Source organism: Rhinolophus sinicus, linkage group LG01 (assembly GCF_036562045.2).
Source record: "Rhinolophus sinicus isolate RSC01 linkage group LG01, ASM3656204v1, whole genome shotgun sequence".
Classification (NCBI taxonomy): domain Eukaryota; kingdom Metazoa; phylum Chordata; class Mammalia; order Chiroptera; family Rhinolophidae; genus Rhinolophus; species Rhinolophus sinicus.
Window position 1 is genome coordinate 180,120,962 of NC_133751.1, and position 14,210 is coordinate 180,135,171.

Consider the following 14,210-nt stretch of genomic DNA (forward strand, 5'->3'; position numbering starts at 1 on the left):
CTAACATGTAGGGCACAGGGAAGAAGATAAAGCTGGAAACAAAAAAGGGTATCTGATTGTAGGATCTGTATTTTTTTACGCAGAATTAGGACCCTTCATTCTGGAAATAGTACAATATCAGACTCTGAACAATTTCAAGTTGATTTAGGAGTCAAGATTTTTAATTAACTGAGGACATATTGAGGTAAAATCTGTATCTCATTGGGTTATTTGTGTAGCTCAAACCTTCATAGCTAAAACTAAATCAGTTTGGGATAACCTAAAGAAAAGACCTACAAGGCCACAGTAGGATCAAATGTAGAAAGCCCATATCAGTGCTTGGATTACTCTGGAGACTGAAATCTGTCCATTTAAGGAGACAGAGCCCAAGATTAAAAAGATTCTAAACTATAAGGAACCCTGGAGTCATTATGGTTTCTCTAGAGCCCTTCAGAGTGGAAACAAAATGAAACTACACATTTCAGTACAATTTCAAAGGTGAATGTCTTAGAACCAGCTTGATCAAATACACCCATATCTTAAAGCAGGGCTAATTTTCTAAGATTCTACCTAACCAATTTTATACAGAAAGTAGACCAGTTCTCATATGAGGAAATCCTGTAACACTGCAATTTCTCATAGCATATACCAAGGTGACCCAAATACCTGGCATGAATCTATCATGAGTCCAGGCCAGGTGGCAATGCCACTACCTTACAGGTGTGTGTCATACAGAAAGCCAGGGTTTTAAAGAGCTTTGTGTAACTTGTACTCAGTGTGCACTTAATAAACTTTAACAACTATTGAATGAGTAGCACTCATACTTGTGTTTCAACTTTAGACAGTTTCATAAAATGAGTGCAATTCATCTTGATAATAACCTGAGAGGAAACTGAATCCACAGCGAAGAAAACTAGATTTATCTACAATCATACTTCATTCTTTCACTTCCCTGAAGAAAAATAAACTTATTACTCATACACAAATATTAAATTAGTGTAGTTCCAGATCATGGTGTGGCATAATACAAACAAACAAACAGATAAACTATGATCATTGGCTTCCCAAGTGTCCAAAGAGGGTATATACGGGAGCTTACCACTTCAAAACAAGTAGCAAGCTTTAGCAAAACTTTTGCATAATTATGAAGTCGTCTAGTTGGCAAGAAAAACAAAGTATTCAGTATTTCTACCAACTGGGTGTTTTCTTCAGTCACTTCTGATAAATCTTGCAACAGCTCCTGGTTTTTATTTAGGAAATCACTAGAGGTAGAAAAAAAAGAGATTCAGCTAATTATTTTAGCAATAACAATATGCATGATATTGAATAAAAATATTTCACTTGATCCTACCTTTTACAGAATGCACATTTTAGGTGCTACGAAAGTAGTAGAAGATAAATTCAATGAACTAAGCCATATACAATTGAAAGAATTTCCCTGCCTGTAAAATGGGATTTTTGAGTATAAAAAGTAGCAATAGTAACTGAATAATAGAGATGATTAATCACAGACTGTGCCTCATGTTCTAGGAAATCAATCATGCATACCACAGTTTCAGGGAATAATTGGAGACCAGCTGACATCATTACCTGTTAATTTACAAGCCAAAAGTCACAGCAATAAATGGCAGGACTAACTGCTCTAATCACTGTGCTAAACAGAAATACTGGAGGAAAAACAAAGTTCTTTGCTCGTACAGAATTGGCATAGAATATAAAATATTTCAAATTTCTTTTTTTTCTTTAATTGTTGATCATCCAACATGAGTTTATTACAGGAGAGTAATAAAAAGCTATAGGTACCAGTACTACAATTAACAGGACATAAGAAAGCAAATTATTTGTGAAGATTTCAATACTAAGATCTTCAAAGCATTTCAAACTGAAGCCAACATTTAGTTTTAATATTCAGTTTTATATTAAGTTCATTATTAAAATTTTACTGCAAATTATAATGCTGATCAGTGCCCATTGAAACTACTCCTATCAGACCAAAATACTTTTGTAAAAAAGCAAAAATTGGTGGAACTGAATAAAAACTATCTGCCACTAATATTAATCATTGAGCAATAATTAAGCACCAGGCACTACCCTGAGCGCCTTAAAAATATTATACTACAATTCTTAGCTACAAGGCCTCAAACAAGACAATGTCACACAAGACTACATGGCAAGAATGAATCATTTTATAATCCCTTAGAGAACTACGAAATAGATGTTTAACTCAGAAATTATGAAATATTATTGTGGAAAGATGGAAAAATACGTAATGACTTCCAGGAACCCAAACAGTTCAATGGCACAAACTGAATTATTTTATAATGCAATTAAGAGATCTGAGAGAGAGTGCCCTGGGGAACATGGCCCAGATTTTTATTTATACTTGGCTTGTGTGACTATTCCTACTTCCTTCTTCATGTTCTGAGGCTGAGGTCAGTGAGGACACCTGTTTACGTCTTCAGAAGTGTTCTGCTTTGACCCGCTCCTAATTACATGGTGAACACATACTCTCTCTGACCACCTTTTCTCCCGAATGCTCAGTATTAGACAGAAATGTTGCGACTCTCATGAACCCTATTACTTTTCAGGACTTTCTCAAGTCCTTGTCTATAGACTTTCCCAAAAGGGGCCATGGTATGCTCTAAGGAAGTCTGAATCAGGGATTCGCTTAGCTTCTCTTCTCTTGGGAGTATTTAATAGCGGCAATACTGCTCTTTCCTTACATGGCTAGGTTTGTACTTGTTACTCAAAAAATAAACATATTAAAGGTAGAAACAGCCCAAGTGTCCATCAATAGATGAATGGATAAACAAAATGTGGTACATATATATACAGTGGAATGTTATTCAACCATACAATGGAACAACATTTTGATATATACAACAACTGGATGAACCTTGAAAATGTTACGCTTAGGGAAATAAGCCATACACAGAAAGATACATATTGTATGGTTCCACTTATATGAGGTACCTAGAACAGGCAAATTCATAGAAACAGGAAGTAGAATATAGGTTACTAGGGACTGTGAGGAGGGAGCAAAGGTATTGTTTAATGGGTACAGAGTTTTTGTTGGGGATGATAAAAAAAGTTTTGTTTATTGATAATAGTGATGGTTTACAAAACATGTGAATGTACTTGATGCCCCAGAATTGTACACTTAGGAATGGTTAAAATGATATTATGTTATGTATATTTTATTATAATAATTATGATAATAATAAACCCTATATCATGATCAAACCTCCGGCTAGCCTGAGGTGAAAAGCTAAGTGATAAGGCAGCTGAGTGACGGGAGCTTAAGCATCGTCATTCAAGAGCCACTAACTGCCATGTGCGCTCACTAGTTATGTTCTACAGGTTCTCAAACAGTTCTCTATCAAAATGAATACTTTAAAATAATTTTAAGTACTGAGTTTGTACGTAGAGTTGAGAAAAAGACATTATTAATGCCTTTAACTGTGTAAAGCCCTGGGGTCATGAACCACTGCTTGGGAAATGTTACCCAAATCCAGACTTAATATCTGCTGCCATGCCCTCAGAGTCACCCAATGGCTTTCCATCTGTCCAGGCTCCAGCAAGAGCCTTTCATTTATGTCACCTTATTTAACTGCTCTAACAAGTAGTCAAGTCCATTCTTGAGTACTGTGAACTTAACTCTGAAATACTAGAGGAAGGTTAACAATAAAGTATAATAAGGCACCAGGGTCAGCCACTGCCATAGTCCTTCGGGAAGTCCAGAAGCCTCCTCATTTTAACTGTCACAAGTCTCCACCCATTTTTGCATCCTCCTGTAATTAAACTCCTGTAATTTTTGATTTTTTTCAGGCATTACTATTTGTAAAATAACTATTCAATTTCTTTCAGCTTCATTTAATTATTGGTTTGGCTGCAATCATTTTCTCCTATTTTTTTGGCCAAGATTCAGCATTTCACCAACACTAAACATTAAATCAGCTCTTTTAGCCATTATAATACACAGACATATAATAAATATAAAATAAAAAATTACAACAAATGTGGGCCGGCCCGGTGGCTCAGGCGGTTAGAGCTCCGTGCTCCTAACTCCGAAGGCTGCCGGTTCGATTCCCACATGGGCCAGTGGGCTCTCAACCACAAGGTTGCCAGTTCAATTCCTCGAGTCCCGCAAGGGATGGTGGGCTCTGCCCCCTGCAACTAAGATTGAACACGGCACCTTGAGCTGAGCTGCCTCCCGGATGGCTCAGTTGTTGGTTGGAGCACGGGCTCTCAACCACAAGGTTGCCAGTTCAATTCTTCGACTCCCGCAAGGGATGGTGGGCAGCGCCCCCTGCAACTAAAATTGAACACGGCACCTTGAGCTGAGCTGCCGCTGAGCTCCCGGATGGCTCAGTTGGTTGGAGCGTGTCCTCTCAACCACAAGGTTGCCGGTTCGACTCCCGCAAGGGATGGTGGGCTGTGCCCCCTGCAACTAGCAATGGCAACTGGACTTGGAGCTGAGCTGCGCCCTCCACAACTAAGACTGAAAGAACAACAACTTGAAGCTGAACAGAACCCTCCACAACTAAGATTGAAAGGACAACAATTTGACCATTGTTCCCCAATAAAGTCCTGTTCCCCTTCCCCAATAAAATCTTAAAAAAAAAAAAAAATTACAACAAATGTAAACTTATCAGTTAAAGCCAGAAGCTCTCAGACTGAAAAAACACCAAAGCCTAAGCCTACCCATCCACCACTTACAAGAAATATACAAAAACATAATACAATGCAGAAAGGCTAAAACTAAGAATAGAAAATGGTGTTGTTATGTTAATATTAAACAAAATAGCAAGATCAAGGATTTTAAAATTATCATTGAGTTAAAATATAACACCCTTTAACCTGTCATTTAAAAAAAGAAGGCCAAACCATTATATTTTGGAAACGAGTAAGCACATGATATGAATCAAAGAAGAAATCACGATAGAAATTTAAAAGAATTTAGAACTGAATGACTGTAAAAACAAAATTCATCAAAACTTTTCAAACAGAACAAAAGCAACACTTAAAGGAGAATTTATAGCCTTACATAAATACATTAGAAATATTAACAACATTGAAAAATTAACAAACTAAGGGCTAAACTCATGAAATTATAAGAGATTAATAGGTGAACACAAAGAAAGGAGAAGAAAATAAAAAGCAGAAATTAATGAAACAGAAAACAAACTATTAACTAAAGCTTAATGTTTGAAAAGAATAATAAAAAGGGATAAACTGCTGACAAGACTACCCAAGATAAAAAGATAAAACATTCAAATTAATAGGAATGAAAAATAAAAGGTAGTTGTACCATGAATGTGAAAACATCTTAAGACAATGGTTGGAATACTATGCCAATAAATTTGAAAGCAAACATGTAATGAACAATTTTCTAGAAAAATATAAGTAATTAAAGCCACAGGAAGAAATAAAGACCTGAACAGATCTATTCATTCAAGAAATCAAGTCAGTAGTTTAAAAACTCCCTACAGGAAATGCCCCCATGAAGGCCATACATTTTGGCAGATGAATTCTATCAAATCTTCAAAGTACAGATAATCCCCATTATCTCATGCAAATGATTCCAGGAAACAGAAAAAGTGAAAAAGCTCCCCAACTCATTTTATAATTGCTAGTGCAATCCTCTTACCAAAACTGGGCAAGTTCAGAAAAAAAGGAAAATCTCATATTCATATAAAATGCAAAAATCTAAAATATTAGCAAATTGAATCCAGCAATATATTAAAAACTAGGACATAAAAACCACTGAATTTACCTTGGAACTTAAGAATATTTAACATTAAAAAAAAAACATCAATCCTCTCCAACTTTTAGGAATAGAAGGGAGTTTTTTTAACCCTATCAGTGATATTTACCAAAAACCTAAGGCAATCATCTTTAATGGTGAAATATTAAAAGTATTCCCTTTAAGACCAGAAATGAGATAAGGATGTTATTACTCTTTCTTTTAGGATATAAGATCAGAAGTAAACATGGCAAAACATTAATGTCCACTTAAATCTGGGTCATGAGTACATATTTGAAATGTTTTGTTAAAATATGACTGAATTTTTAACACCTGCCTTTGTTGAGAAACTACACAGTTCAGAATGATTAACCTCATGTAAGGGGCTTTCATATTTATTACTTATCCAGAAGGTAGATGAAAAAACTTTATATATTTGTGAAATACTCTGCACTTTTCTGGGCAGCACCACACACAGTACTTGTTCCTCACAACCAGAGAGAGAACATTTCCATTTTACATATAAAAAAAATTAGGCTCAACTGGTGAAGAGAGTTGTCTCTTAAAGTCTCAGAAACAATAAGTGGTAGCACTCAAGGAGGACCTAGATCTTGTGGCTTTTTCAGTATCATACTTCTTCCAATGATAATCATAGGCTAATAATACCTGTCCTTTTAAGAGCAAAAGTTTACATTTTGATTCATTTGGGAGAATGACCAAGTCAAATCTTTTCATGGGCACTCAAAAACACAAAACACTACAAAACATGATCTTTGTTTGTTAGAATGGTAATTGGAAGGTATATACTTACATGGCAGGCTTAGCAAGAAGCTGGAATCCTCCCATAACCAGGAAATTTGTAATTGACGTGCAATACCTTGATCAAAAAAGAAAACACATGTACATTAGTGTTAAAAAGTAAATTAATTCTTCAGAGTTTTCGAACAAGCATCTGGAACAGCTACTTCTTGGTATCTCACCAATGAGTTTTAGCACTTTTGTGATATCAACATTCATGAACTATCAAGGACTGAAAAGAAGAGCAGGCTATGTGATGATTATAATTATCACATAATTTTGTGTGTGTGCAGAGGGTCATTTTAGTAAAGATGTTAAATATAATAGGAAATTTAAAAACCACCTAAAGCTATGCACAAGATGCTAAAATTTACTTGGTAGATTTTACTTTGTAATTTAACAAAGAGAAAATATGATTAAAATTGTTGTATTTTTAATGAAAAATTTCTCTAATCTTCAGTTTAGGTTTCCCAATTAAGTCTTCAGAAACAGACCATAGAAATGGTAAGAAAATATGTTTAAAGAGCTTGAGTGAAACAGTGTTAGACAATGTAGATGTGGGTTAAGTATTGATCTACTGCTAGAGAGTAAATTTTGATATACTGCTTTGAGCCATGTATATTCTTTCCATACTCCTGGGCTGGCAAATGGAATCCAGACTTGGAGAGAGAAGGTAAAATCCTATCAAAAATAGTCCAAGGCACTGTACACTTAAAATTGGTTACAACAGTAAATTTTATGCTATATGTATTTTAGCACAATTAAAAATAATTTTAAAAATTCATAAATAAATAAAAACTGTACCTGTTCCATCTATATGAGTAAATTATGTCAAAAGAATAGCCCAAGTTATCAAAATAACATAAAAGCATTTCCAAGCATAAGTCCTTAAGTATCAAAGAAAAAGAACTGAAATAGAGATGAATACAAATAAAATAAAAAATTATACTGGTAAAAACTGAAAACTTTACAAACAATATCTAATTTAAAAAAGTTATTTTTTGTGTCTGAAAGATGATGAGTTAAAATACTCCAACCAGGGTATTTCCTCTCAGACAATAGCTTCCAGTATATTTCATTTTACTTAAAATTAAAATCACATAGTATATCTATTTGCACATACTTGCTATAAGTCAAAGGAAAAACACTAAGATTATTATTCATTGTTATTTCTGGTGACAGAATTATGGAAGACTTTAAATATCTTTTTGATTATCTTTATTTGTATAGTTTTCAATAATAAACATACATTATTTATATTGTAAATAACCTAAACGGAACACCAACAGAACATGAACCCGTCAAGACGGGCTTTTCGTTGGCTCTGTGCTGTGGCTGCTGTGGTCTTGGAGCTCCACACAGTACCTGGCACTTATTGGGTATTTAACTAGTATTTGTTGGATGGATGAAGTATTAAGTAAAGAATAAAACCTAGGGGTGGCCGGTTAGCTCAGTTGGTTAGAGCACAGTGCTCTTAACAACAAGGTTGCCGGTTCGATCCCCACATGGGCCACTGTGAGCTGCGCCCTCCACAACTAGATTGAAACAACTGCTTGACTTGGAGCTGATGGATCCTGGAAAAACACACTTAAAATAAATAAAAGTTTTTTAAAAAAAAAGAATGAAACCTACACTTCAGATCAACACTATAACCTATTATACATTAAAATAACACTTAAATTATGCCTCACATCAAAATGTCAAAATATAAATTAAGAAAAAATGAGAAACATTTAAATTTTCAAATATACTTTGGATATTTTACTTAAAAAACATGAAAAGAGCATTGGATAACTATCCTAGGTTTTATTAAGGAAATATTTATTTTAAAGATAGTTTGGTCTTTAAACCCTCCATTTACACAATAGTAAAAAGCAGACACTGGAATAGCTCCACATTTACAGTCAGCATTTAGTCTTAAAATAATTTAGTTACTTATTTCCTCAAATTTTAGTATTATTTACTTAAGCAAACAAATTTGTTCTCTACAGAATTACAAGTACATTTATTATAGTACATTTTATGTAAAGTATACTATCAACCATTCTGCTAGACTATAGAAGGAAATACGAAAATTCATTATATTTTTAAACCTTTTTCTCCCCTTAGAAAAAACTAAAATTTTAGCAATGCAGAACTATAATTGGTTAAAGATTAAAATACTGCTTTGCAATTTCTATTACCTTATATCACTCTCCCTAATCTAGTCTCCTCTGATTAAAGAGCTGTTCTCCTTGGCAGAAAAACCCTGCAGATATTGAACATGACAGGGGACTGGATACTTGCTCTGTAAAACTATCCAAGAAGAGACTTGCGTGCTTCAGAATAACCAAACTCCTCGTTTCCTTTATCCCATGAAGGAAGCTGCTCAGTGAGGCTCCATGCTGACCAATCAGGTAACACAACTTGCTGAATCGACTTGCCACCTCCTGCAACAGCTGGACTGTACTGGCAGTGCCCAAATTTTCTGTAACAAAATGATGATGATGATGATGATGACGACGACATAACCTAAAGACTCATTGTCTGAATACTTCCTTATGATCAAGATTATAAAAAGTTTTCTAAAAATACTTAACATGTTGAGATGTACTCTCACTACAGAACCCAAATAATCACAGAGTTAAAGAAGGCAACTTTAGAGATTACAGAATCCAGTCATTTGAGGAACTTGTTAAAAATACTTTTACAAGAACCCTACAGGTTCTGACTCAGTAGGCCAGGGTTAAGATCCCAGGATGGATATGTTAAAAAGAAAAGCTATCCAGGTAATTCTGAAGACCAGCCAAATTTGAGAACCACTGAGCTAATCCAACTCTCTTCTCATTTTGAAGATCAGAAATCTGAAACCAAGAGCAGGGCAAAATCTAATTTCACACAACTGGTTAGTGACAGTCAGGAATTAAACTCACTTCTGTAGTTACACCTTGGTTAACATTTTCAACTGTTTGTACTTACTTCTGCTCAACTTGTCCCTTGGACAAGCCCAACACTTCAGTGCAGAGAGAGCAACGCCAAACCAGACTGTCTACATTGCTCTAAACTTTATAGAGACTATCAAGAGATTATTTGCTTTTTCCTATAGTTCCTAATTTTTAGGACCAAGCAGTGAGGCTGATGAGCAGACGAGGTAAGACCAACATAGAAATCAGAAATCAGGAGAGAGAATAGGCAGATTTCACTTTCCTTTCAGAGCAATCCAAGAACCTTCCAGGTTGGATTGCTTCCTTTCCCTTGCCCAAGTCCTGGGGTATTGGGTCCACCCACTGGAGGGGAATTTATAGAACAGGGGACTCTACAACATTTACAAAAGCAAAACATTTTTAAAAAATGCAAACAATGTCCAACTTACAAAGGAAACATTGTAAGTTAGTTGTTTGACAAGTAGATGTTTTCCCACTAAAATCAATGAGCTAACTAACAAGATAGAATTTAAGTACTAGAATTATTGGCCTGAATTCTGGGTCCTCACAGGGGCCAAGGAGTGTAGGAGAGAGAAAGAGAAAGAAAACTTCCTTTCCATTTTCTGAGTGCAGGGCCAAATCTAGAAAAAATTTCGAAATAAGGGAAGTTTTTTTCAATAGCTGCCCCCTCCAATCTGTATTCTTTTCTAACCTCCTAGGAACCTGGCATAACTGGACAGTAGCACACCATCTAGGGACTATCATAATCCATTTCCTCTGTAATATCTCCTCACCTTCAATCCCTTTGTGGATGATTACAGCTAAGAAAAGGGATCAGATGTAATCAATTCATGCTAGTGTGGGATAAGACATGCTTGTAAATCCAAATGAATCTCTACTTGATATAACTCTGAGAACTAGAACAAAGAAAATTAAAAATCCAGGTAGTATAATTAAGGAAAGATATTTTAGCACTGGTGAGGCTAGAAGTGCTGTTTAGAAGTCTAGCTCCTAGGATCATCTTGTCCAAAGTTGTTTCTGCTTCTCTTCCATGAATATTCTGAAAACTCCATTTTCTACTTCCACAAGTAAAATGAGTTATGGGAGTGGGGGGATTGGGGGGCAAGGGGGGTAGCTGGGCTACTGACAAAGTGGAAATAGTTTGTAAGTTATTGACTGCCTGTGTACAAACAGAAGAGAATGGAAGGAAAGGAGTACAGCATCACTCAAAGGTTTTCTTTGTGATATAGGAAGAACAGATAAAACAAGAGTGTTCTACTTACCTAAACTGAGAAGAGGCCTGAGGATCTGAGATTTGATATCACTTAGCTTTGAATAGAACCGTCTTTCTGTAGTAGCCAACTCATGAAGACTGGCAATATATCCCATAATGTTCTTGTCCACCAAGACTAGACAGCTGTCTTTTCCTGCTGTCACTCTGCTTATATATCCGAGCTAAAACAGAGAAAAGATTCAAGATATAATATAAATTACTAGTAGAAATTTGGGCACTGAAGCTGGCTTGTATCAGCTGGCGAGAGCCAACTGGTAAATACTCAGAAATCTTGCAAGTTGGTAATTAAACCATTGGTAACTTGAAATTGCAATAGTGAAATTACCCCAAAAAAAAAAAAAAAAAAAAAGGCAAACACTACAGCACTACAGGTCAGGGCTTTTGGGTTTTGTTTTGATTTGATTTTTTGGAGGTGGTTTATCAGTACACCACTGTTATACATACTTGTATACATATCTGGATCTATATATAACTATATTATTATATGTTCACTTATTGCCAAAATATCTATTATTTCACATTACATGTATTAGAATCACAGACACAAACCCTAAATACACAAAGATCCAAATGATGTCTCAGGACTCCTTTTTGCATAAAATAGGATAAATGAGAGTAGAGGGGATCTCTGTGCTATAGATCAAAATATCAAAGATCTGGGAGTTATCCTGTCTTTTTAAAGTACTGTACAACATAAAGGGATTTTCTTTAAAAGGGACTTTTTTCATTTATCCATGACACTATTGAATAAACACATTCAATGTGTTTATTCACATGTCCCTATTATTGTAAACTAGGCAACCAAGCTGGAGACCCAATAGACTGTTAACACGCATGGTAACTAAAGACACATATTAGAGCCTCATCCCTTTCATCAGACTCGTTCATCCTTTATCTGGACTGCGGAATCTTGCATGGGGAATGAGGAGCCAGGGCCAACAACTACAAAGAGTCTATTAGTATGTCTGGGATAACAGGCTGCATATAGGTTAGGAGCTAAACCTTGGTCAGTGTTGCCTTCAGCAGGAAAGAGCTTGTCCCTATACATTCACAGCTCACATATTTAGCCAGAAAAATAAACACAATGGATAAAAAACAGTCCATAGGATAGATTATTCAATAAGAATAAGAAATCCAGAATGTATTAGCTTTGAGGGTTCATTTCCTTGAGACATATCACTTTGAGGATGTAAGTTACTTTAGTGGGAAGAAAAAGAACACCCAGAAACAGGCCAATCGTTTCAATGTATGAAAAAGAGATAGAAAGTAAGAAAGCAAAGAAATTCAGATCAACAAATGAAAAAGGGAGTAAACAGTAATAAATACAATGAAAAGCTAAGAGAAAATGAGAAGCGATGGGAAGTAGAGCACTGGTGGCCTGTCAGGTCTGCAACAAGCCCATGTCAGGCCTCTGCAATTTTTACTACAGACACACCTCAAGTTAAAAATTCATGTACTCTATTCCTATTCTAATTCACCTCTGAAGCATCCATGAATGCAGTCAGAAAACTTCACCGTAAAATTACTTTTTAATATTCCTACATGAGGATGTTCATTCAACGAACTCTTTATAAAGTATTTACTATGAGGATACAGCAGTAAATGAGAAATCCTAAAATCCCTATTTATCTTATAAATCTTACAGTTAAGTAGCATAGACAATAGACAAAATAAGTAAATTATATATTGTATTAGATGGTGATATGCACTTTGGGGAGAAAGAAGTCAGGAAAAGATAAGGAGGGAAGAAGAAGATGGGAATAAGCTAGCAGTTTTAAATACAGTAGTCAGAGATACTTAGTAACCGGCACACAAGTAACAAAAACGAAATACTTCTCGTGTGTTATACAACGTGGGCCTTAGGATCCAATCCCTGTTCACCTTAGTACAGGAGAGAAGTACTGGAGTCTTAGTACCACTGTGATTCTCTGGAAGGTTGTCACCTTCTGCAGGACTCTGTCGACCACTGTAATACAACCCAGGCTGGAAATCTTCTGTATCCACTAAAAACAGGGAATAATCTTGGCCAGCAGCTACACTCCAGACTCCATTTTCACTGTTTACCTGCAACGACAGCAAGATATTGATGGGTCCAAGATGAAGGAATCAGACAGAACTTCAGATCCACAGGAATTGAAATGTTAGATTACCGAAATAGTTGTGGTGCCAAGTCAGTCATATTTCAGAGGACAAAAATTCAACCAGCAATGTACCCAGTCAAATGCAGAACAGACACGGGTAAGAAGGAAGCCTTTGGTCAGCTTTTACATGTAGAACTGGATTATTTCTATAAATATCTGCATAATTGGAATTTAAAAAGGAAAAACCATAGATCTGATTTTTTAATTGATATTTTTGGAAGTCTTCACAGGACTTAGCCTGTACTCCAATCAGGAGGCCCAGAAACTTCCAGAGCCCTATTCTGATAGCTAGCACACACTTTTGTCCGTTTACATTCAGCTATGTGCACAAAAATCAAGGTTAAAAAATAAAACAATCTAACAAGGCTAAATTCCATTCTGGCCAACTAAGCCCTTGGGAAAACTCAAGTTTTCCCACTTGGAACTCACTACTTCTCTGATGTGACTTCACTGTGCCACTCCCAGGATGCTGAAACAGGCAGGACCCATTAGAAGCCCAGCTACATGGATCCCCTAGACCAGTGGCTCTCAACGAGTAGTCTTTGCAGCAGCAGCAGCAGCAATCACCTAGGGACATGTTAGAAATACAGACTCTCAGGCCACAGAGCTACTGGAGGGTGGGACCTGGCAATCTGTTTTAACAAGGTCTCCAGGTGATTCTGATGCAGACCAAAGTTTGAGAACCAATGCCTTAAAAAAAATGGTTTTCAAACCTTAGGATTCCACATTGTGATTCAGGAGCCACCATGGAAAGGCAGGTGCCAGGGCTCTGTCCCCACCCCGTCCCAGCTTCAACCATGGCTCCTATACTGATAAGCAAAAAGCCTTCTAATCTATTAGATTCTTTGTGTCTAGATAGGCTCCAAATCCTAGGTGTCAGGTGATGGTGTGAGCATGAGTAGATGCGAGGCGTGTGTCTCCACCACTTTATAGCTATCCTCTTCCAGCATGACATTATCTTCTCAAGTTCAGGCTATCCAAATAACTGACTTCCTGTTAACTTTGCAAAGAATGAATTAACGTTTTTTGCAGGAGGAAAGAGTCTCTACACCAAACTAATTCAGATCTCATTCTACTTTGACTTCAATTCATAGATTTAATTAAAATGACTTAAATCGAACTCCTGATGCTGTATTTTTGTTATGTACAGTTAAAGAGTAATGAAACTCAAACCTAATAACAAACTCGATTCTCTCTTGTCGGACTCTAAAATAGTAAATAAAAAATTATTTCCAGGATCTCCATGCTATATACATGTATTACAAGACTCCTTAGTATGAATAAATGCATGTTCTAGCGTATTTAAATAAAAGACAAGGAACAATAATTTACCATGTCTTTATTTGTGA

The 14,210-nt window shown here is 35.9% G+C and overlaps 1 protein-coding gene across 7 annotated transcripts in view; it reads right to left on the reverse strand.

Moving 5' to 3' along the window:
• The window catches only part of ALS2 (alsin Rho guanine nucleotide exchange factor ALS2), a 75,176-nt gene that overhangs the window by 27,657 nt on the left and 33,309 nt on the right, over positions 1 to 14,210 (reverse strand). For all 7 annotated transcript variants that reach the window (XM_074340147.1, XM_019726815.2, XM_074340126.1 and 4 more), the window contains 5 exons: positions 12,602 to 12,784; positions 10,710 to 10,881; positions 8,810 to 8,990; positions 6,537 to 6,602; positions 1,079 to 1,241 (listed from right to left, as the gene is read on the reverse strand). In XM_074340147.1, coding sequence (XP_074196248.1) covers positions 1,079 to 1,241; positions 6,537 to 6,602; positions 8,810 to 8,990; positions 10,710 to 10,881; positions 12,602 to 12,784 — 765 coding nt within the window. The remainder of the gene's footprint in view (positions 1 to 1,078; positions 1,242 to 6,536; positions 6,603 to 8,809; positions 8,991 to 10,709; positions 10,882 to 12,601; positions 12,785 to 14,210) is intronic.